The following is a 25,000-nucleotide window of genomic DNA, read 5'->3' on the forward strand; positions in this document are numbered from 1 at the left end:
CCATACAGAGTGTTGAAAGTGTACTGCTTCCCCTTCCTGAGGCGGAAGATGGTGGTCCAGAATCGCTTCGAAGCCGTCCGAGTTTTTGCCTCCACGACCGCTGAAGCTGCACACCGCTTGGCCCGTCGGTCCCATCCACTGCCTCTGGAGTCCTATGAGCCAAAAGAACCCGATAGGACTCCTCCTTCAGCTTGACGGCATCGTTCACCACTGGTGTCCACCAACGGGTTCTAGGATTACCGCTCCGACAAGCACCAACTACCTTGCAGCCACAGCTCCAATCGGCCGCCTCGACAATGTAGGTGCGGAACATGGTCCACTCGGACTCAATGTCCAGCACCTCCTTCGTGACATGTTCAAAGTTCTTCCTGAGGTGGGAATTGAAACTCTCTCTGACAGGGGACTGTGCCAGATGTTCTCAGCAGACCCTCACAATGCGTTTGGGCCTGCCAGGTCTGTCTGGCATCCTCCCCCACCATCGCAGCCAATTCACCACCAGGTGGTGATCGGTAGAAAGCTCTGCGCCCCTCTTCACCCGAGTGTCCAAAACATGAGGCCGCAAATCCGATGACACAACTACAAAGTCGATCATGGAACTGTGCATATATGGACACCCTTATGTTTGAACATGGTGTTTGTTATGGACAAACTGTGACGAGCACAAAAGTCCAATAACAAAACACCACTTGGGTTCAGATCCGGGCGGCCATACTTCCCAGTCACGCCTCTCCAGGTTTCACTGTCGTTGCCAACATGAGTGTTGAAGTCCCCCAGCAGAACAAGGGAATCACCCGGGGGAGCCCTTTCCAGTACTCCCTCGAGGGTACACAAAAAGGGTGGTTACTCTGAACTGTTGTTTGGTGCGTAAGTACAAACAACAGTCAGGACCCGTCCGCCCACCCAAAGGCGGAGGGAGGCTACCCTTTCGTTCACTGGGTTGAACTCCAACGTGTAGGCTTTGAGCCGGGGGGCAACAAGAATTTCCACCCCAGCCCGCCGCCTCTCACTGCCAGCAACGCCAGAGTAGAAGAGAGTCCAGCCCCTCTCGAGAGAAGTGGTTCCAGAGCCCTTGCTGTGCGTCGAAGTGAGTCCGACTACATCCAGCCGGAATTTCTCTACTTCGCGCACTAGCTCAGGCGCCTTTCCCCCCCAGCGAGGTGATGTTCCACGTCTCAAAAGCTAGCTTCTGTAGCCCGCCAAGTGCCCTGCCTTCGGCTGCCGCCCAGCTCACAATGCACTGACCTCTATGGCCCCTGCTATGGGTGGTGAGCCCATGGGAGGGGTGACCCACGTTGCCTCTTCGGGCTGTGCCCGGCCGGGCCGCAAGGGAACAGGCCTGGCCACCAGGTGCTCGCAATCGTGCCCCACCTCCCTGCCTGGCTCCATAGGGGGGCCCTGGTGACCCACGTCCAGGCGAGGGAAATCTGAGTCCTTTGTTCGTGTTCGTATGTAAGAAGGTGCACTTGCTGTCTGTGAGAAGGAGAGACAACAAAGCGTGGGAAAAGCCTGTAGTGTAATGATATACCGTATTTCCGTGAATTGCCGCAGGGCATATAGTATGCGCCTGCCTTGAAATACTGCCGGGTCAAACTCGCTTCGGAAAATAATTATCGAATGCTTAGTATTACCGCCTGGTCAAACTCGTGACGTCACGAGTGACACTTCCCCTGTCATCATTTTCAAAACGGAGGAGGCTGATTTCAATACCGGTAATTTGAAATTGCATAAAGGGAAGAAGATTAAGAGCTATTCAGTAGGATTTAAGGTCCAAGCATACATGACACTCACATTTTTACTGCATGCCTTTGGTAAATGCTGGAGTGAGAACAGGTTTTAAAATAATTAGCGCATGCTTACTTTTACCGCATGCCTTTGGTAAGCGCATGAGTGAGAAGAGGTTTTAAATTAATTAGCGCCCCGGCGGCAATACAAGGAAATACGGTAGTCATTTTCTATATCGCGCAGAGAGAAACTCACAATATATCGAGTAAATTGATATATCGCCCAGCCCTAATATATACATATATTAGCCGTACTAATTTGTGACCAGTGACTTTATGTCTTCCATACCTTTGTAAAAGATTAGATCGGAGTATGATTGTCAGCCCTTAAAAGGGACCTCTACGGACGCTAAATCCGGTAATGTGTCTAATCGTAAGCTTATTAGAAAAAAAACAAAAATTTAATGAATCGCAATTCTTATTTGTAAAAATTCTTAATCTATTTAAAAAAACAATAACAACTATAAAACTTTTGTTATTTGTTTTTTGTAAATATTTCGGTAACATTTTATCCCTTTTTTTTTGTTTTGTTTTGAAAAAACTGTCCTGTAATTTCTAGTACTTTAGTAAATGTTTAGTTATATTTTAATCAGACTTTTTTTTTTTTTAATCTGTCCTGTCCAGACACTTCAGAAAATGGTACAGTAAAATTTCATCAGGAACATAGTTAATCATAGGACTGGCACCCAATGTTTAAAAAAAAAAAAAAGTATTGATATTGAATCGTGAATCGATTCTGAATCGAATCGAATCATTACCCCCAAGAATCAAATCGAACCGTGTGGCGCCCAAAGTTTCACAGCCCTACTAATTAGTGACGTCATCATAGCTTTGGTAAGACGTTGCTGGTCGCCACAGATCCTCAGATGAGTGTGTAAAGTCTGCGCTGTCCAAACACACGGTGGTGAGGTGGCCTGAAGGGGGTTAGGCCGCCATGAAAGGCGTGGGGATTTAAAAATGTTAGTGTGTGTCTGCGTCGCGTTATCTGCCGCCCGTGAGTCCTGCCGCGCTGGAAACGTGCTAACAGAGCGGCGCTGAGAGTGAGGCGAGGTCCTCGCAGGGGGAAGAAAAGCAGCACTGTTAAGACAACACAACCTCTCTGTGGACGCACAATACACCCCTGTGTGCCAGCCAACACCGCTCCTAACCTGTGTGTGTGTGTGTGTGTGTGTGTGTGTGTGTGTGTGTGTGTGTGTGTGTGTGTGTGTGTGTGTGTGTGTGTGTGTGTGTGTGTGTGTGTGTGTGTGTGTGTCGTGGGCGTCTTGCAGACGAGGTTATTTCAAGGCTATGTCCACATGTACAGTAAAAAGAGAGCATCCCAGTGGAACCTTCTAAAGTCAAACAGCAGTTAGACTGTACAAATTTTAAAAATGAAACATACAAAAACAAATGTTTTTCTTTTATTGTTTTCACATTTTGCAGTGGTTACCTTCTTTTGACACTTTCAAAAGTGTTAAAATATGACTTAAATCATGTCTTGTACTTGTGTTAGCGGGACGTTTTGCAAATGTGCCGAATGTGTCTGCTGAAATAGTTATGTTATACTTCCACGCATTTTTTACCGCTTGTCCCTCTCGGGGGTGCTGGAGCCAATCTCAGCTGCATTCGGGCGGAAGGCCGGGTACACTCTGGACAAGTGTCCACCTCATCGCAGGGCCAACACAGATAGACGGACAACATTTACATTCACACACTAGGGCCAATTGAGTATTGCCAATCAACCTATCCCCAGGTGCATGTCTTTAGAGGTGGGAGGAACCCGGTGTACCCGAAGGGAACCCACGCAGTCATGTAGAGAACATGCAAACTCCACACATGGTAGCTAAAAAAGTTGTGTGTTTCAAATAGGTTAAGTACCAACGATTGTCACACACACACACGAGGTGTGGTGAAATGTGTCCTCTGCATTTGACCCATCTTCTTGTTCACCCACTGGGAGGTGAGGGGAGCAGTGAGCAGCAGCGGTGGCCGCTCCCAGGAATAATTTTTTGGTGATTCAACCCCCAATTCCAACCCTTGATGCTGAGTGCCAAGCAGGGAGGTAATGGGTCCCATTTTTATGGTCTTTGGTATGACTCGGCCGAGGTTTGAACTCACAACCTACCGATCTCTGGGCGGCCACTATAACCACAAGGCCACTGAGCATTCAACATAGCATAAGGATTACAGCTGTTTATATATTGTTATTATTTATTTGATATTATGTATTAATTATTATGATAATGTATTAGATATGTATTAGTTACTATTATTATTTATTAGATATTATGTATTAATTATCATTATTTATCTATTTATAATGTTTTTATTATTATATAATAACACATTATAGAATGTATAATTATTATTATTATTGTATTATTTATTATATAATAACACAAAAATAATAATAAATTGTAGAATGTGTTATTTATTTTATAATACATTGTATAATTTATTATTATACTTGTATTTATTTCAAACTGAAGTATATTGAGGTTTATTGAGGATTTTTAATCTAAATTCTAGAATATATTGTAATGTTTTTATTATATAATAGTATATTGTAGAATGTATTACCATTTATTTTTATATAATAATACATATAATTTTAATATAATAAATAATAGAATGTGTTTTTATTATTTATTAATAAATAATAACACATTCTATTATATATGTATATTCTATTAATTATTATAATGTATTATTATGTGTAAGTACATATAATTTTAATATAATAAATAATAGAATGTGTTGTTATATTTATTATCTTATAATACATTCTGGAATATCCATCCATCCATCCATTTTCTGCCGCTTATTCCCGTTCGGGGTCGCGGGGGGCGCTGGCGCCTATCTCAGCTACAATCGGGCGGAAGGCGGGGTACACCCTGGACAAGTCGCCACCTCATCGCAGGGCCAACATAGATAGACAGACAACATTCACACTCACATTCACACACTAGGGCCAATTTAGTGTTGCCAATCAACCTATCCCCAGGTGCATGTCTTTGGAAGTGGGAGGAAGCCGGAGTACCCGGAGGGAACCCACGCATTCACGGGGAGAACATGCAAACTCCACACAGAAAGATCCCGAGCCTGGATTTGAACCAAGGACTGCAGGACCTTCGTATTGTGAGGCAGACGCACTATTCTTTATTATTATACATTTATTCATTACAAACTTTAAAGTATACTGAGGTAGCTTTTTTCATCTAAATTTTACAATATGTGGTTGTTATTGATTATTACATAATTATAAATTCTAAAATGTAATTGTTATTGTTATACAACAATAACTATGATTATATTACAATCTAGAATTTATTGTTTTTTATTATATAATACATTCTGGAATGTATTCTTTATTGTTATACATGTATTTATTCCAAACTCTAAAGTATATTGATGCAGTTATTTTTCATCTAAATTCTAGACTATATTAATATTTATTATATAATAGTAAATTATTCAATGTCTTTTTTATTTTTATATATAATTATAATTAAGTAATAATTCATTATTATTATTATTATTATTTATTAATAAGCGGTAGAAAATGAATGGATGATGGATTATTAAATAATATTAAATTCTAAAATGTATTGTTATTTATTATTTTATATTTATTTATTTATTTCAAACTCTATATTGAGGTAGTGTTTAAATCCAAACTCTAAAATGTATATATATTTTTTCTTATTATTTAATAGTGAATTCTGGAATGTATTATTATTTATCATTTTATATTTATTTGGCATGAATAACATTATAGCCAAGCTAATACAATGAAGACAAAAAAGAGGACAAAACCATACAAAGTACACGAAAAGGCTGTTTCAAACCATAACAAAAGTAAATATGACACCTAATAAAAGCATAAAAATAAGTTTAAAAAGTGAGTCACAATTCAGTAGGGTTGTACAGTATATCGGTATTAGTGTAGTATTGCGATACTAATGAATCATTTTTGGTACTGCCCTGCCCAAATATGACCAATGTATAATCCTGTAACTACTCTGTGTCGGATTGATATCCAAATTTGTGGTATCATCCAAAACTAATTATCAAACAACAGAAGAATAAGTGATAATTACATTTTAACAGACGTGAAAATAGAACATGTTTAGAACAGATATTAATAGTTAATGTACAAAAATATTAATTTTTACTTTTCTACCATTTGTCCTTAATAATGTTGGCAAAATAATAGAATGATAAATGATACAATATGTTACTGCATTCTTCAGCAGACTAATTAGGAGCCTTTGATTGTTTACTTACTACAAAAAGACAAATTGTCCAGTACGTTCACTATTTAAATAAGGACTTAACTGCACTAAGAAACATATGTTTAATGTACCCTAGGATTTTTTGTTAAAATAAAGCCACTAATAAAAAAAAATTGTGGTCCCCTTTATTTAGAAAAGTACGTAAAAGTACCGAAATAATTTTAGTACCAGTACCAAAATATTGGTATCGTTGCACTACAATTCAGTTACATGAACATGTTAACATGAAATCATGACTTTTTTTTCTTTTCTTTTTTCAAAATTTAGCGAGTATTCAAAAAAGCAACTAACAAAAAAATCTAGCAACTTTTTCTGGACTTTTGGAGACTCGAACAGGACTGCACCAATCGCTGTAGTTCATGAGCAGCTGGTGCTGATGTGTCCTCCTGTCCACCATCTAAAAAGCACTAACAGGCAGCGTTGTTGCTTGTGACAGAAAAAATATAATTTATATTTTCAAATCTGTTTTGCTAATTTTTTTCTCCATGCACATGTGTCATGGCCAATTTAAATTTGAAGATGATGTCATCTAATGGCCTCTCCCCTCCCACATAACCCGCCGTCCCACAATTGGATTACAGTCCTGTAGAAAACCCTGCATGTACAGTGTTAAAGTGTTATCATGGCCACAGTTAGACCTTAGAACAGACTATTTCTATGACATTATGTTCTATGGGAAAACATTTTTGACTTTACATGCTTTACCGTTTCTTTTATATATATTTGGAGGCCAAAAAACTATACAGTGCATCCGGAAAGTATTCACAGTACTTCACTTATTCCACATTTTGTTACATTACAGCCTTATTCCAAAATGGAATACAATCATTTTTGTCTTTAATTTTCTACACACAATAATACCCCATAATGACAATGTGAAAACTTTTTTTTTCTCTTGTATATTTAGCCAGTTTAGTCAGCTTATTTTTAGTAAATTTGCAAAAATTTGTGGAAAAAAACGTTTTCAGAACGTCATTATGGGTTTTATGTGTAGAATTGTGTTTTTTCCTGTACATTTAGCCTATCTAGCCTATTTAACTAGTTTATTTTCAGCACATTTGGAAGCATTTAAAAAAAAAAATACAAAAACTGCATTTTTAGTATGGGATTTTTTGATGACAAAAATATATTTATTCCATTTTACAATAATGCTTCAAAATTAAAGTATAAAATGAAAATGTTCATAGTAAATGTATCAGCTTGGACACAAAAAACTGTGCAGTTAATCCGGAAAGTATTCACAGCGATTCAATTTTTCCAAATTTTTTTATGTTACAGCCTTATTCCAAAATGGAAAAAGTTGTTTTTTATTCTCAAAATTCTACACACAATTCCCCATATTGACAACGTGAAAACAGGTTTTTTTCCTGTATATGTAGCCTCTTTAGCCTGTTTATTTGTAATAAATTTACAATAATTTCGGAAAAAAATATATAATACATTTGGTAATTTTGTGTGTAAAATTTTGAGGACAAATATGAATGAATATATTCCATTTTGGAATGAGTCTGTAACATAACAAAATGTGGACAGGGTGAAGCGCTGTGAATACTTTCCAGTAGGGCTGGGCGATATGGCCTTTTTTTAATATCTCGATATTTTTAGGCCATATGGCAATACACGATATATATCTCGATATTTTGCCTTAGCCTTGAGTGAACACTTGATGCATATAACCACAGAAGTATGATGATTCTATGTGTCTACATTAAAACATTCTTCTTCATACTGCATTCATATATGCTACTTTTAAACTTTAATGCAAAGAGGGAAATCCCAACTAAGTCAATTGACCAAAACTGTATTTATTAAACAGTTATTAAGCAGTGGCACAAACATTCATGTCATTTCAAAACAGAAATTGCAAGATTGTCAGAGGCTTTTTAAAACAAGGTATTAGTGCACTTTTGTGCACGATGTCACTAAGATGACATATCAAAACAACACTAAATTAAAGTGCACTTTTTGTACAGAACGCCACTACAATAGTTTAAAACAAATCAAGTGATCTTTTGTGCATGATGTCACTCAAGATATTTCAATAAGTGTCACATAAAAATGAGCTGCATATCAAATACAAATCCCGTTTCCATATGAGTTGGGAAATTGTGTATTACAATGATTTGCCAATCATTTTCAACCCATATTCAATGAAATGCACTACAAAGACAAGATATTTGATGTTGAAACTCATAACCTTTTTTTTGGCAAATAATAATAAACTTACAATTTCATGGCTGCAACATGTGCCAAAGTAGTTGGGAAAGGGCATGTTCACCACTGTGGTACAATACCTTTTCTTTTAACAACACTCAATAAACGTTTGGAAACTGAGGAAACTAATTGTTGAAGCTTTGAAAATTGAATTTTTTTCTCATTCTTGTTTTGTGTAGAGCTTCAGTCGTTCAACAGTCCGGGGTCTCCGCTGTCGTATTTTACGCTTCATAATGCGCCACACATTTTTGATGGGAGACAGGTATGGACTGCAGGCGGGCCAGTCTAGTACCCGCACTCTTTTACTATGAAGCCACGCTGTTGTAACACGTGGCTTGGCATTGTTTTTCTAAAATAAACAGAGGCATCCATGATAACGTTGCTTGGATGACAACATATGTTGCTCCAAAACCTGTATGGACCATTCAGCATTAATGGTGCCTTCACAGATGTGTAAGTTACCCATGCCTTGGGCACTAATACACCCCTATACCATCACAGGTGCTGACCTTTGAACTTTGCGCCTATAACAATCCGGATGGTTATTTTCCTCTTTGTTCCGGAGGACACCACGTCCACAGTTTCCAAACATGATTTGAAATGTGGATTCGTCAGACAACAGAACACTTTTCCACTTTGCATAAGTCCATCTTAGATGAGCTTGGGCCCAGCGAAGCCGGCCGCGTTTCTGGGTGTTGTTGATAAATGGTTTTTGCTTTGCGTACTAGAGTTTTAACTTGCACTTACAGATGTAGCGACCAACTGTAGATACTGACAGTGGTTTTCTGAAGTGTTCCTGAGCCCGTATGGTGATATCCTTTACACACTGATGTCGGTTTTTGATGCAGTACCACCTGAGGTATCAAAGGTCCGTAATATCATCGCTTACGTGCAGTGATTTCTCCAGATTCTCTGAACCTTTTGATGATTTTACGAACCGTAGATAGTAAAATCTCTAAATTCCTTGCAATAGCTCGTTGAGAAATGTTGTTCTAAAACTGTTTGACAATTTGCATTAAAAATGGTGACCCTCGCCCCATCCTTGTTTGTGAAATACTTAGCATTTCATGGAAGCTGCTTTTATACCCAATAATGGCACCCACCTGTTCCCAATTAGCCTGCACACCTGTGGGATGTTCCAAATAAGTGTTTGATGAGCATTCCTCAACTTTATCAGTATTTATTGCCACCTTTCCTAACTTCTTTGTCACGTGTTGCTGGCATCAAATTCTAAAGTTAATGATTATTTGCAAAAAAAAAAATGTTTATCAGTTTGAACATTAAATATGTTGTCTTTGTAGCATATTCAATTGAATATGGGTTGAAAATTATTTTCAATTCATTGTATTCCGTTTAAATTTACATCTAACACAATTTCCCAACTCATATGGAAACGGGGTTTGTAGTAAATGTCCTACGGTGTTGATGTGGACATTTTTGCTTCGGCATTTTGTTGGTGTGTCACCGAACAGAGATGTTGACATACGGAGTTTCAAGCCCTCTTCATTTTCTAGCGGGTGACTTTTCAAATGATGCTACAAATTAGCAGTGCTGCTACTTTTGGTAGAGACGCTTCTGCTGCATAAATGTTGAACATATTTCCGCTTCAAGCTGTTTTTCTTGGGAATTAATTCTTCCTTCATTTGTTACCAGATTCGCACCTTCTCTCTCTCGTAATACCACTCGCAACACACCATTAGCATCACAGCTAATGTTTCCCATGCCGCTACCTCTCTGCTCGGGGAGGGCGTGTGACGTTGTACGCTTGACGTATGTATGAAGGTGCGCTTGTTTTAAGTCTCTGTGTGAAGGAAAGACAAGAAAGAGGAGGAAACGCATGCAGTTTAATGCCGCAGCTAAAAGCAACTGCGTGAGAACGTATACTCGAATATCACGGTATAGTCATTTTCTATATCGTACAGAGACAAACCTGCGATATATCGAGTGTATCGATATATCGCCCAGCCCTACTTTCTGGATGCACTGTACAGTTTTTTTGTCCAAGCTGATATATTTGCTAATTTAAATTTGAAACCTTATTCTAAAATGGAATGAATTGATTTTCGTCCTCAAAAATTCTACATGTAATACCTCACAATGAAATTGTAAAACTTTTTTTTTTTTTAAATGAATGTTTGCAAATGTGCTCAAAATCTATCCATCCATTTTCTACCGCTTGACCCTTACGGGATCGTGGGGGGTGCTGGAGCCTATCTCAGCTTTATTCGGGCGGAAGGCGGGGTACACCATGGACTTGAGCTAAATAGGCTAAACAGGTTAAATATACAGGGCAGCACGGTGAGAGAGGGGTTAGTGCGTCTGCCTCACAATACCAAGGTCCTGAGTAGTCCTGGGTTCAATCCCGGGCTCGAGATCTTTCTGTGTGGAGTTTGCATGTCCTCCCCGTGACTGCGTGGGTTCCCTCCGGGTACTCCGGCCTCCTCCCACCTCCGAAGACATGCACCTGGGGATAGGTTGATTGGCAACCCTAAAATGGTCCCTCGTGTGTGAATGTGTGTGTAAATGTTGTCTGTCTATCTCTGTTGGCCCTGTGATGAGGTGGCGAATTGTCCAGGGTGTACCCCGCCTTCCGCCCGATTGCAGTTTAGATAGGCACCAGCGCCCCCCCGCGTCCCCAAAAGGGAATAAGCGGTAGATAATGGATGGATGGATGGATGGAGGTTAACTATACAGAAAAAAAAAGTTGTCACATTGTCATTACGGGGTATTGTGTGTAGAATTTTGAGGATAAAGAACAACTTTTTCTCTTTTGAAGTAATGCCGTAACATTAAAAAATGTGGAAAAAGAGAAGCACTGTGAATACTTTCCGGATGCACTAAATATTTGCTGGCTGCCAAACGTATGCCAACGCAACAGGTTGTATGTGTTTAGCCAATCAGAAGCCAGAACATAATCATTTTTGTAAAAGGTTGACTGATAACGAGATAAAACCTAAAAAATTGTCTCACTTATCAAGAAAAAAAAACACACATGACGTGAAGGAGACATGCCAAACAAAATAACTTGGTTGAACCTTGGCCTAAAAAACAGTTTTAATAATGACAAAATGTGTCGAAAAATGCAAGTTACAGAAATAGACACTTTGCCTGAGGCCGCGTGTGTGTGTGTGTGTGTGTGTGTGTGTGTGTGTGTGCCTGAGGATCCATCACTTGGAGCTTTCCCTCACATTCCAGCGTCTTTCCCGACGTGAGCAAACAGGGCGCTCGGCCGCCGCTCCCAGGCTGTGCGTGCACGCCGTCTCATGCCATCTTTTCCCACATGTTCTCCTGACGGCTTCCTGTTTTTTTGGCCTTTCAGGTGAGGAAGGAAGCGTTCCGCTGGCGTCCCCGGTGCCGACGTTCCGACGGACGTCATGCTAAGGCAACATGTCGCCTGAGTTAGGCCTCGCTGCCATGCGCCGCGCCTCTCCGCCCGCAGGGATGGTGGCCGCGTGGCACTCGCTCTGGCTTTGCATCCTGCTGCCCGTCTGCGTGGCGGCGGCCAGGCTGCCCGTCACCGAACCCACAGGTAGGCCGTGACACTTCACACCGTTTGTGTTCCAGGAGACACTGCATTTTCTGTTTTGATGGAGTCCTTCAGAGTGACTGGTCGGCAAAGTCGAGCAGGTGACCAGCTGATTGGCCAATTATTTGCGGGAAAGGTCGCCGTTTTGATTCCATCGTCGCCCCCCTTACGCTTTTCATTTTTTTGTGGGAGAAAAAACGTGAGCAAAAAACTTTTTTTAGTTTTAAACTTTTTTATGTCAAAAAAAGAGGGAACTGCAGCGGCACCCATGGTGCTTGTTGAGAAGAGAAATGATAGTCACCAAAAGTCTCCTCTCGATTTGTCACTTGTTGCTTTTTGAAAAGCAGCATCCGCAGGCCACTGTTTACCCTAAATTTTCGCTACTTATTTCCTACACTTTAACCCCTGCCGCTTTTAAAATGGTGCGGCTCATTTATGGATTTTTTTTTCTTCCGCTAATCGCCTTAATGTTTTACCCTCAATAATCTTTGTTTAACCCAGTACTCTAATGGTGTTATTGTTTGTGGTATAGCGCCATCTTTTGGACGGTTTCGCTCACTGCAGATGCTGCAAGTTGAAAACCTATTTCCTGTTTTACCTTGAACTGAAAGTAAAACCGTCAGTATGGATTCGTCATTCGTCACTCCAGGCAACGTTTGTAAGCTTTCCAATATAACTACAACCATTCTTACTTACTAAAACGTCCCACGTGTGATGTCATTAGAAGTGTTTTTATGCATATTTGTACTTGCTATCATATGTAATGAAGTTAGCATTGTTAGAATTAGCTAATATGCTAACAAGTATACAAGTGTCCGTGTTGGTATTATTAACTTACAACGGCATTCTTTTTGTAATGTTTCATTTTCACAAATTCCTCAGTAAATTCACCAAAACATTACCATAAAGTTATGTAGTCAGTTTAGCTGATTGGAGAGCTAGTTTGCGCAGCTAGTGGTTCTATGACGATGACTTCTGTTTTGTTTGATCATAACGTTTTATTGCCGTGTTACAGACACCGTTTGGAAACAATTAAGGTATGTAATTCTGTTCTACATGGTAGTGTGCTGGGGGGGCAGTACATCTAAGAAGGACAGCTCCAGACTTAAGAAACTGATCAGGCAAGCCTGTTCTACGATCGGAATAGAACTGGACTCACTGGTGACGGTGGCAGACACTCTTAAACGTGTTGGCCTATTTCAAACGGCTAGAGGTGGGGGAAATAATTGATTTTATGAATTAATGTATTCATTTTATTATTTGCAAATGCTTAAAATAGGATCGAAAAAAGGCTTGAAAAAATAACCCCCCAAAAAATTTGCAATACAGTGTTCCCTCGTTTATGTTCCAAAAAATACCCGCTTTAAGTGAATTTAAAAAAAATTATTTCATTTTTTTGTGTTTTCATTCTTTATATATATTTTTTCAATTACGCTATATGTTTTTTCTTTAATAATTTAGATGGCTTTTTTTTTTCCAGTTTCGTAAATTCACAAAAACGGCATCGTGGAGTTACCGAGTCTGTTTAGGTGATTGGAGAGCTATCTTGTGCAGCTAGTGGGTCCATGACATTGAGTCTTTTTACTGCCATGTTACAGACATGTTTGGAAACAACAAGGTATGTAAATAAACATTTACAAAACTTTTCTGCAACCTATATATCTGCAACTTATAGTCCGACACGGCTAATATATGGAAAAATATTTTTTCCCCTCAGATGTAGTGAGTGCGGCTTATACTCCAGTGCGCTCTATCGTACGGAAAATGCGGTATATGGTTTGTGTTTGATTATGATTACAAATCATAATCAAAACATTAGAATCCAAAAATGAAACCAAAAGTATGACTCTGAATTTACTTGGAATCAAATGATACTAAAAATCTAAGTCCAAAGTGTGTCCTGGTTCATCAAAAACATAAAATGTAAATCATTTTGACTGACAGTCTTTCCCATATATTATTTGCAGCACAAATAGATTTTGACGCTACCTGCGTACCGTAGGACAGTGTTGGACACTATAGGACAGAAGTGTCAAAGTCATTTTCACTAAGGGCCACATCGCAGTTATGTTTGCCCCCAGAGGGCTGCCTCTAACAGTGAATACTATTATTACACGACGTTTTTATGCATTTTATTAGTAGATTTTTTAGAAACTAAAATGTTAAAAAAAATATAAGTTGTAACAATTTCACCTCAAAATTTAGTGTTTATTACTGCAAATGTAAAAAGAGTACTGCTGTTTTTATGGTAAAAAAAAAGGCAGCTCAGTTGCCAGAATTTTACTGTAAAATTTACATTAATTTTTTTTACTGTAAATAAAATATAATGCAATTTTACTATCAAATTTTGGCACCTGAGCTGCCTGTTTGTTTGGGTTAGTTTTTGTTTTTTTACCGGAAATCAACAACTGTAGATTTTTTGGTGTATTACTGTAAATGCCAAAACTTCACCACTGATTATTACTCTAAAAATGGTACATTATTTTTCATTTAGATAAAAATGCTGTAAAAACCAAAGTAAATAAAACATTTTTACCATTAAATCTTTTGCTACTTTTACATTGCACAATTTGATGGATGACTTGCTTTAAAATAATTAATTATTAGTGTTATTTCTATGTAAAAAATGGTTTGGATGTTTGATAATATCCATCCATCCATTTCCTAACGCTTATTCCCTTTGGGGTCGCGGGAGGCCTATCTCAGCTACAATCGGGCGGAAGGCGGGGTTCACCCTGGACAAGTCGCTACCTCATCGCAGGGCCAACACAGATAGACGGACAACATTCACACTCACATTTACACACAAGAGCCAAATTAGTGTTGCCAATCAACCTATCCCCAGGTGCACTATATTTTTGTATAATTAGACAATATTTAAGTTAACATAATTTGCAATTACATGGAGTAATTTTTTTCTCCCAAAATAGAAAAAAGAATACATTTAGTAAGAAAAGTTACAGTATTTTATTGATACATATTATTTCCAGGCTTTTAAGGGCCAAGTAAAAAGAAATGGCTGGCCACTACCTTGAGTTTGACATTTGTGCTTTGGAGACCAAACCATTCACCGCCCTCTATTCAGTATCGTGGCCACTGATTGGCTCAGCCTCAGGTGGCGTATCTATATTGGAAAAAAGAGTGTGAAGGTGACTAAAAAGTGTTATTTCAAGTTCAGAAAGCTCTCGTCATGTTGAAAAATGTGTTCAGAAGGTCATAGCCTGTTTTTTTTTTATCTTGTAGCTATGAAACTGTTGATCTTATACTCTTTACATTGCGGAAATTAATTTATGGTGGTCATTTAACAGCGACAAACTCCTCTTTTTAAAAATTGAAGTAATAGTGCAAAATAAGTCCACAAAATGAACTATGAGCTGTCAGAAATATCAATTGGATCACGCAAGTATTGACCCATTATCCTTAGTTGGGTTGAGTCGTAATGTCGAGGCAAAGAACGGAATGGCCGGCGTGAATGAGCAGGAAAAGGAAAGTGAAAGTGTGAAGTGTTTAACCAGAGTGTCAAATGATGTCAAAAAGGTGTCAAAGGCGTGTTCACGTTCATAATTTCAACACAACGGCACATTTCAAAGCATGCAAATAACATTTAATTGGACTCTTCTCGCTTTGCTGAGCATGTTTTTTTTTTTTGTGTGTGTTGTTTTTTCCAATCCTCCTGCTGTCCCTCATGCGGAGAAACTAGCGAGGATCAATCCAAAGCAAACAAGGAAGGAGTTTGCTTTAATCATTCCGTATTGTAAGGGGAGGGAGGAGAGGGGAAAAAAAGAACAACAAACGGCGAGGGATAATCTTTTATTTGAGGCCCGGGCCAAGTTTCTTTTTCTTTTAAGTCTCCATGCAAGACACTACTGCGCTGTGTGCGACACGCTATGAGCTCAGCACTTTTTCTGAGCGTGTGCGAGACTCGAGGAGCAACGTTATTTTTTACCGTAAAAAATATTCCTCCTCAGGCATAATAGTCATCTTTTGTTGGCAGAAAATTTCCATTTATGTACACATCTCCATTTTCCTTCCTCATGACAAAAATATAAATACAATAGAATATAATACAATACAATAATACCAAAACGAATCAAAACCACAACTTGATATGATCCGGGCAGCGGATTCCAGATGTCCCAAAAAATAACTTGAAGGTGGGGAGTCGTCGTCGTCGTGGAATCAGGTGCTGGAGTGGGATCCAGCCTTGGTTAAGGTGCTGGAGTGTGATCTAGCCTTGGTTAAGGTGCTGGAGTGTGATCCAGCCTTGGGTCAGGTGCTGGAGTGTGATCCAGCCTTGGGTCAGGTGCTGGAGTGTGATCCAGCCTTGGATCAGGTGCTGGAGTGTGATCCAGCCTTGGGTCAGGTGCTGGAGTGGGATCCAGCCTAGGGTCAGGTGCTGGATTGGGATTTAGCTTAGAATCAGGTGCTTGAGTGGGATCCAGCCTAGAGTCAGATGCTGGAGTGGGATCCAGCCTAGGGTCAGGTGCTGGAGTGGGATCCAGCCTTCGCACAGGTGCTGGAGTGGGATCCAGACCTGGACTTGGACTAGGAATAGGAATAGGACTTGGACTATGACTATGACAAGGACTTGGACTATCTACAGGTGCTAGCTGTGGTGCAGCTAGCAGTGGTGCAGGTGGAGGTGGCCTAGCTGGGGGCTGCAGCCTGGCTGGCCGAAATACCGGTGGTGGAGGCCGCGCCGGAGGTTGCGGTTTGGCGGGCCGAGAGACCGGTGGTGGAGGTCTAGCTGGAGGTTGCGGCTTGGCAGGCCGAAATACTGGTGGTGGAGGCCGCGCCGGAGGTTGCGGCTTGGCGGGTCGAAAGACTGGTGGTGGTGGCCTCGCTGGAGGTTGCGGCTTGGCTGGGCGCAGCTGTGCTACCTCCCAGCACTAGCCCCACCCCCCTCAAGAAGCGGATGCCAGACGCGCTCCCCTTGGTCTGGAATTGTCTCTAGGGGTGGGTGGAGGGAGGTCAGGAGGGGGGTAGAACCCTCCCCTCTCGATTGTTCAAAAAGTCTATTGGGAGGAAGAGAAGGAAAGGCCAGTGATGTGGGCGGGGCTTGAGTCCCTAGGGGCGGAGTCGAAAATTCAGGAGGCTGGGTTTGGAAGTCAGCAGGTGACCGAGACTGACTAGATTTAGGATTAATAAAATTGTCCTGGTAAAGTTTGTTCCTAGCATTAAGGTTAAAGTCACTAGAAACTGGTTGAGAGGCAGATTTAAAAAAAAAAAAATTTGTCGATGATGTCACCAACGGTGGACGGGATGACATCATCGAGGGGCGTCAATGGAATGACGTCATCCGCGCCGGTCTCCAGCTGACTGACAGCCCACTCGGTAAAATGTTTGGCAAAGTGTGAGATGGGATTACCAAACATTGGCGGGGAGGAAGACTGGGCTGCTTCTTGTTGGCTGTGATACGGAGGGAAGGTTTGCGGGGTTGGAGCGTCGCTGTCGGGAGGCGAAGCCCTCTTGTGCGATTTCCGCCTTCGCGGACGCGAGCAAGCTTGTGAGATGGGACATCACCCAACCAGGTGGAGTCGAGCGAGACCAGGAAACCTCCAGGTCCCCAAAACATCTCCTCACTTGGCGCGCAGCGTCTCTTCCTCCATTGCTCAGAGTACATCCCAAGCACCTTGGTCGACCTCAGAATTGCTCGCCGCGAGAGAACTCTTCTCTGTTTGCCTCCTACTGTGACGTGTGCGGGGCATCGTGATGTGGAGTCATTCTCTCAATGATGCAGTCGGGCTTCGAACACAGCGCGAGGGTAAGAAACAATGATTTATTTAAAATTAAATCAGACTATGAAAAAGAAAAACTTGCACAAGGCACAAAAGGCAAAACAAAACGAACTAGCATGGGAGCTAGAAAGAACCAAAAGCGCTAGCATTTGGGCTAGAGAACTAACAAAGGATTAGCGCAGAGGCTAGCAAGTACAGAAATGGAATCAGAGTCGTCACTTGTTGCGTGTAACACAAACTAGGAGGCAAGACTGAATGAACAGAAAAGGCAGGCTTAAATAAAGACAGTAATCAAGAGGCAGGTGCGCGTCTAAAGCAAGAGGCAGGTGAATCTAATGAGTAACTATGGAACCAGAACAAACCAGGAACTAAGGAAGTCAAACACTAACAAATTATAATGCCAAAACGAATCAAAACCAGAACATGATATGATCCGGGCAGCGGATCATAACAGTTGGAACACCTTTACTTTTGTGGTAATTCCAATTTTGACCACAGCTTCAGTTGCTATGTAGAGTTGCGCTTTCCATCATTTTCAGCAGACTGCATTGCAAAAAGGATTAACTTCCCCTCTTTTTGTTGGCAGAAAATGTCCATTTACGTACACATCTTTTAGCTTAACAGAACTCTCCATTTTCCTTCCTCCTGAACGTAGAACTGTGTGTTCATTTGACAAGAATATAAATGGCCTCATTTGTCACGTTTTGCCCTACACATGGAATGGACAATATGGGGACGTGCACGCTTCACATGAGACCGCAGTAGAGTTTTTGAATATCTTAACTTTTGTGGCAATTCCAACTTTGACAACTGCGTCAGTCACTATGTAGAGTGGCACTTTCCATCATTTTCAGCAGTCTGCATTGCGAAAAAAAGGATTAACCCCCCTCTTTTTGTTGGCAGAAAATGTCTTTTAAAATAATGGAACTTTCCATTTTCCTTACTCCTGATGGTGGAACTGTGTGTTAATTTGACAAGAATATAAGTGGCCCTATTTGTCATGGTTTACCGGACACATGGAACGTGAAGAAATGGGGGAGTGCACTTTTCACATTAGCCACCAGACGGCAGTAGAGTGTTTTGAATATTTCAACTTTTGTGGCAATTCCAACTTTGACCACAGTTGCGATGTAAAGTGGTGTTTTCCATAATTTTCAGCAGACTGCATTGCAAAAAGGATTAGCCCCCCCTCTTTTCGCGAGATATCCATCCAGGGATGGGGCCATAGGAATCCCTTCCCTACTGTAATACTTGGGTGTCCCAGGCTGATATTGATATCAAATATCAGTCCGATACCAGTATCAGATTACCGGATTTTCTGGACAATAGAGCACACCGGTATGTAAGCCACACCCACTAAATTTTTGAGAAAAACATTTTTTTCCCATAAATTAGCCGCATCGGACTATACGCCTCAGATATATACGTTGTGAAATGAGTTATTTACACAGAAAACGTCGTTAGCAAGAGTTATTTTTGCTAACATGTTTACAAGTGTCTGTTTTGGTATTATTAACTTACAATGGAATTTTTTTTGTATTGTTTTAGTTTTGTAATTCATCAAAACGTCACCGTGGAGTTATTGAGTCTGTTTAGCTTTTTGCGCAGCTAGCGGGTCCATGACCATGACTTTTGTTTTGTTTGACACATTTAAAGAATATTTCCATGTAAATAACTCATTTTGCAACATGTATGTCTGCAACTTATAGTCCAGTGCTGCTAATATATGGAAAACTATGTACTATATTTATTCTCAAACTTACTGGCTTTGTCTTATACCACGGTGCATTCTATAGTTTCCTTCACCTTTCTTCACCTCATGATGTTTCCCGAGCGTGAGGCTGGCTCCTCTGATGGCAGTGCGCCAAAGAAAGGCAAGTCAAATGCGATGTGGTAAAAGTTGTTCTTGAACGTGTGAAGGGGGTCTGCCACACCCCTTCCAGTGCAAGACCACCAGACTTGCCTCGTCGTCACAGGAACGATTGGACGTTTTTCTTAGGCCATGTCTACACTAGGCAGGATAACCCCTTAAACAAATATTTATATAGTCTAAGCATTGTGTCAGCCACACTAAATAACGGTCTAAAGTAACTAGGGCTGGGCGATATGGCCTTTTTTTAATATCTCGATATTTTAGGCCATATTGCGATACACAAAATATATCTCGATATTTTGCTTTAGCCTTGAATGAACACTTGATGCAGTATTATGATTACATATGTCTACATTAAAACATTCTTGTTCATACCGCATTGATATACCGTATTTCCTTGAATTGCCGCCGGGGCGCTAATTAATTTAAAACCTCTTCTCACTCCTGCGCTTACCAAAGGCATGCGGTAAAAGTAAGCATGCGCTAATTATCTTAAAACCTCTTCTCACTGCGGCACTGACCAAAGGCATGCAGTAAAAAAAATTGTGTGATGTAAGGATACCATCATGAAAAGCTTATTAATAAAAAAAAAACGTTATTATGGTCTTACCTTTACTTATAAATATTTTCCGTGCCAGCTCCTTCTGATCAAAAGCATCGATAACTTGTTTATAGATGTCTTCCTTATCTTTTTTCAGTTTTAAAAGTCTCTCTGTCTCGATGGAGATCTTCCTTTATTACCTCCTCCAGCACATATCACGTCACTCATTTCACTTCTTCTGCAGCCGAGTAGTCGCAAGAAGGATCACTAGCGCCCTCTACCACCAGGAGTTGGGAGTCATTTAATGACTCATATTTGACACACGCAACTACGGTATTGTGACGGTCTCAAGCCGTCGTCTTGCGGGTTCCCAGGACCACCAAGGAAGGACATGGCTTGAGCAGTTTGACTTTGTTTATTTTTCAGTAAAACCTCAGTCAAGGTCGCTCCTCCTCTCCGCTCGCTCGCCGTCTCCCAGCGTGCCCTGCCTGTCTGTCGGACTGTCGGCTCCACAGGTATATTAATAAAACATAGCTGCTTACTGTTCTTTTTAGCATACCGGTATTCAATAGCTTGGACCTTAAATCCTATTGAATAGCTCTTTATCTTCTTCCCTTTGTGCAATTTCTAATTACCGGTATTGAAATCAGCCTCCTCCATTTTGAAAATGATGACAGGGGAAGTGTCACTTGTGACGTCACAAGTTTGACCAGGCGGTAATACTAAGCATGCGCTAATTATTTTGCGAAGCGAGTTTGACCCGGCAGTAATTCAAAGCAGGCGCATACTATATGCCCGGCGTTAATTCAAGGAAATACGGTATGTTAATTTTAAACTTTCATGCAGACAGGGAAATCACAATTTAGTCAATGGACCACAACTGTATTTATTCAACAGTTATTAACACTGGATATTGTTCCATCCATCCATCCATTTTCTACCACTTGTCCCTTTTGGGGTAGCGGGGGATTGCTGGAGCCTATCTCAGCTGTACACGGGCGGAAGGCGTTGTACACCCTGGACAAGTCGCCAACTCATCACAAGGCCAACACAGATACACAGACAACATTCACCCTCACATTCACACAGTAGGGCCAATTCAGTGTTGCCAATCAACCTATCCCCAGGTGCATGTCTTTGGAGGTTGGAGGAAGCCAGAGTACCCAGAGGGAACTCACGCAGTCACGGGGAGATCATGAAAACTCCACACAGAAAGATCCTTCGTATTGTGAGGCAGATGCACTAACCCCTCTTTCACCGTGGTGCCCAACTCCGCTCTGGATATTGTTCAGATAAGTTAAATTTAATTTAAGAACTTGCACATAAAGCAACACTGGAGGTGACTATGACGTGCGCATTTTCTGCGCGTGCACATTAGGTCGCGTTGCGCCGGCCGATGGAGGGGTCAAGGGGGTCTTAAACGACGTCTTCCTCGTCATTTCCATTTCCCTGGCAGTCTCTCTTGGGACGTTGTGACTCCCAGCAGACGTCCACAGATGGACAAGCACTGGGGATAAAATGTCTGTTGTTTACTGGCAGATGGCTCCATTTCCCCACCAGCCACCACTCACCTGTGCAGAGTGTGTACGCGCGCGTGTTTTTGTGAGAGGTTTCGAAGGGGGGGCGGGAGCGTGTGCATATGTGGGTCATAAAGTAGTTGGCACTGCATACACGTCCTTGAACGCAGCACGGTGTCTCACGGCGGCCAAATGAGTAAGTACTTTAGCTCCTGCACCCCTGTGTGTGTGTGTTCGTGTGTTTGTGTGTGTGTTTTTCTGAGGGGACATTTGGTCATGCCTGCCTGCGTGTTCATTTGTGCATGCCCACGTTCGTGTGTGCATGTTCGTGCGTGCGCGTTGGTGTGCGTGTTCATGTGTGCGTCCTGTATTTACCGTAATACCCACCCCCTCCCTTTAGCCTCCATGATTAATGTTGCTCCTCCGCTCTTGACGTTTTGAAGCGGCACATTTAACACACTCACTTTTGCCATTGCGTTACAGTCCTGTGTGTGTGCGTGCACGTGCGTGTGTGTGTGTGTGTGTGTGTGTGTGTGTGTTAGTCATACCTCCAGGCCCTCATCATTTGGGCATGTTTGGGTCTTTACCTGGCTTGTTAAAGCCACACCTTCCTACCACTTGACACAGTCACTGCACCGCAATCACATTCTGCTTTCTCCCCTTTATTGTCTCACTCACACACACAAACACACACACACACACACACACACACACACACACGCACACACACTACACAGCGCTTTTGGGACCCACTTTGATCTTCCTGCGTGTGTGCGCCTCAGTCATGCGTCAGCGTGTGTTGTACATCAGCACATTTTGTAGTTGTACGTGGAAGCTGTCAGCCGGAATGTCCCCAAACTTGTTTTTAAATCTACCCTCCATATTTTGTAGCTGCTGCTCCACTTTAGGAGGACTTTTTAACACTCTGTACTCGGGTTTTACGCCGTGTTCTAAAAAAAACGACTTTAAAAAAGTAATTAATTATACTTTCTTTACCAAAAAAGTAATTAAATTGCTAACTAAATGCAAATCTTTACTGGGAAAAGTAATTAATATGGTATTTCATACGAGAAATTTGTGTGACAGTGTGTGCTTTTAAAAGGCGGGGCCTGTTGCCTAGTGACGTGTGACATCATCAAGGGTATCCAACGGAGCTGTTTGTTAGCTTCAGCCGTTAGCAGCGGGAGTTTGTCACCAGCTCTTGTGATTCTGCTTAAAAAAGAGATTGAATGGGCTGTCATATTTTCTTGTCAACAAACAGTGTATTGTTTGGATGGCAGGTTTTTATCGCTTCAATCATTGAATTGTTTTTCAATATTCCCAACGTGTGCGTATGTTGTTGTCTACGCTGTCACATTGTGATGTTGCCTCTTTCTTTTTGATATTGACACAAAACCACATCAAAATTAGCGTGCCATGTTACATCAAGCTAACGCTAACTGTGTTGTAACCGACCTAAAAGTAATTATTTGGATTACGCGTTACTAGTAAAAGTAATGGCGTTGCTTACGTCGTGATTACGAACACTGGATTTACGGCATTCCGGTACTGATAAAGTACCGCGGTACTTTTTACTTTTTAAATTGATCTCAACTCTTTACACTGCTGCTGGAATTTTTAATTTTCCTGAAGGAACTCTCCTGAAGGAATCAATAAAGTACTAACCATCTATCCATCTATCTATCTATCTATCTATCTATCTATCTATCTATCTATCTATCTATCTATCTATCTATCTATCTATCAACCAATGAATAAAAAAAAGTTCCTCTTTTTTATGCGCCGGCTGATGGTGAGACAGCACGCACAGAAAGATGAGGCAGACATTGAATGGTTGTCCTGCAAAGTTTCAACAACTAGGGGGTGCCTTTCTGCTATACGTTGGAGAAACTGATCTCCAATTTAATCCACGCAATTGAAAGGTGGGTGGTTGATGAGCCTTTTGTGTGCTTGTTGGTTGCAATATTTCTCTAAGGTTATTCAGTAAGGTAGCTGTCTGGCTTTTTGGGAATATCTGTCTGTTGTTTCTTTTTACTTTATTTATAATTTTTTTTTGTATGTATTTATTAATTGTATTTTTTCTTTTTTGGGAAAACAGCATTTGATCTATTTTGTATTTAGCTTGTCCATCAAGGAGACCAAGCGAATGCACTTCTCGTCTGCGGCTTTCTCCCGACCACCCATCCGTTGCCTCCAGACGGCCCACCAAACCTCTGCGGGCTTCGTACTTGAAAGGGGCAACATCTCTATCTGCTGACAGGCATAATGTTGTTGATAAATGGCTTTCGCTTTGCATAGTAGAGCTTTAACTTGCACTTACAGATGTAGTGACTAACTGTATTTAGTGACAGTGGTTTTCTGAAGTGTTCCTGAGCCCATGTGGTGATATCCTTTAGAGATCGATGTCGGTTTTTTATACAGTGCCGTCTGAGGGATCGAAGGTCACGGTCATTCAATGTTGGTTTCCCGCCATGCCTCTTACATGGAGTGATTTCTCCAGATTCTCTGAACCTTTTGATGATATTATGGACCGTCCATCCATCCATTTTCTACCGCTTATTCCCTTTCGGGGTCGCGGGGGGCGCTGGCGCCTATCTCAGCTACAATCGGGCGGAAGGCAGGGTACACCCTGGACAAGTCGCCACCTCATCGCAGGGCCAACACAGATAGACAGACAACATTCACACTCACATTCACACTCTAGGGCCAATTTAGTGTTGCCAATCAACCTATCCCCAGGTGCATGTCTTTGGAAGTGGGAGGAAGCCGGAGTACCCGGAGGGAACCCACGCATTCACGGGGAGAACATGCAAACTCCACACAGATCCCGAGCCTGGATTTGAACCCAGGACTGCAGGAACTTCGTATTGTGAGGCAGACGCACTAACCCCTCTGCCACCGTGAAGCCCTATTATGGACCGTAGATGTTGAAATCCCTAAATGTCTTGCAATTGCACTTTGAGAAATGTTGTTCTTTAACTGTTTGCTTACGCCCCATCCTTTTTTGTGAAAGACTGAGCATTTTTTGGGAAGCTGTTTTTATACCCAATCATGGCACCCACCTGTTCCCAATTAGCCTGCACACTCGTGGGATGTTCCAAATAAGTGTTTGATGAGCATTCCTCAACTTTATCAGTATTTATTGCCACCTTTCCCAACTTCTTTGTCACGTGTTGCCGGCATCAAATTCTAAAGTTGATGATTATTTGCACAAAAAAATGTTTATTAGTTTGAACATCAAATATCTTGTCTTTGGAGTGCATTCAATTGAATATGGGTTGAAAAGGATTTGCAAATCATTGTATTCCGTTTATATTTACATCTAACACAATTTCCCAACTCATATTTGTAGATAAAACATGTTAAAACAGGAAGTAGTAGTAAATCCATCCATCAATTTTCTACTGCTTGTCCCTTTTGGCCTCGCTGGAGCCTGTCTCAGCTGCATTCGGGCGGAAGGCGGGGTACACCCTGGACAAGTCACTTCCTCAAGTCGCCATCTCATCGCAGGGCCAACACAAATAGACAGACGACAT

The 25,000-nt window shown here is 41.3% G+C and overlaps 1 protein-coding gene across 11 annotated transcripts in view; it reads left to right on the forward strand.

Moving 5' to 3' along the window:
• The window catches only part of fgfr3 (fibroblast growth factor receptor 3), a 148,330-nt gene that overhangs the window by 8,310 nt on the left and 115,020 nt on the right, over nt 1-25,000 (forward strand). For all 11 annotated transcript variants that reach the window (XM_061894971.1, XM_061894977.1, XM_061894970.1 and 8 more), the window contains exon 2: nt 11,589-11,798. In XM_061894971.1, coding sequence (XP_061750955.1) covers nt 11,657-11,798 — 142 coding nt within the window. In that variant the 5' untranslated portion in view covers nt 11,589-11,656. The remainder of the gene's footprint in view (nt 1-11,588; nt 11,799-25,000) is intronic.

The sequence above is a fragment of the Nerophis ophidion genome, linkage group LG03 (assembly GCF_033978795.1).
Source record: "Nerophis ophidion isolate RoL-2023_Sa linkage group LG03, RoL_Noph_v1.0, whole genome shotgun sequence".
NCBI classification, from domain to species: Eukaryota; Metazoa; Chordata; class Actinopteri; order Syngnathiformes; family Syngnathidae; genus Nerophis; species Nerophis ophidion.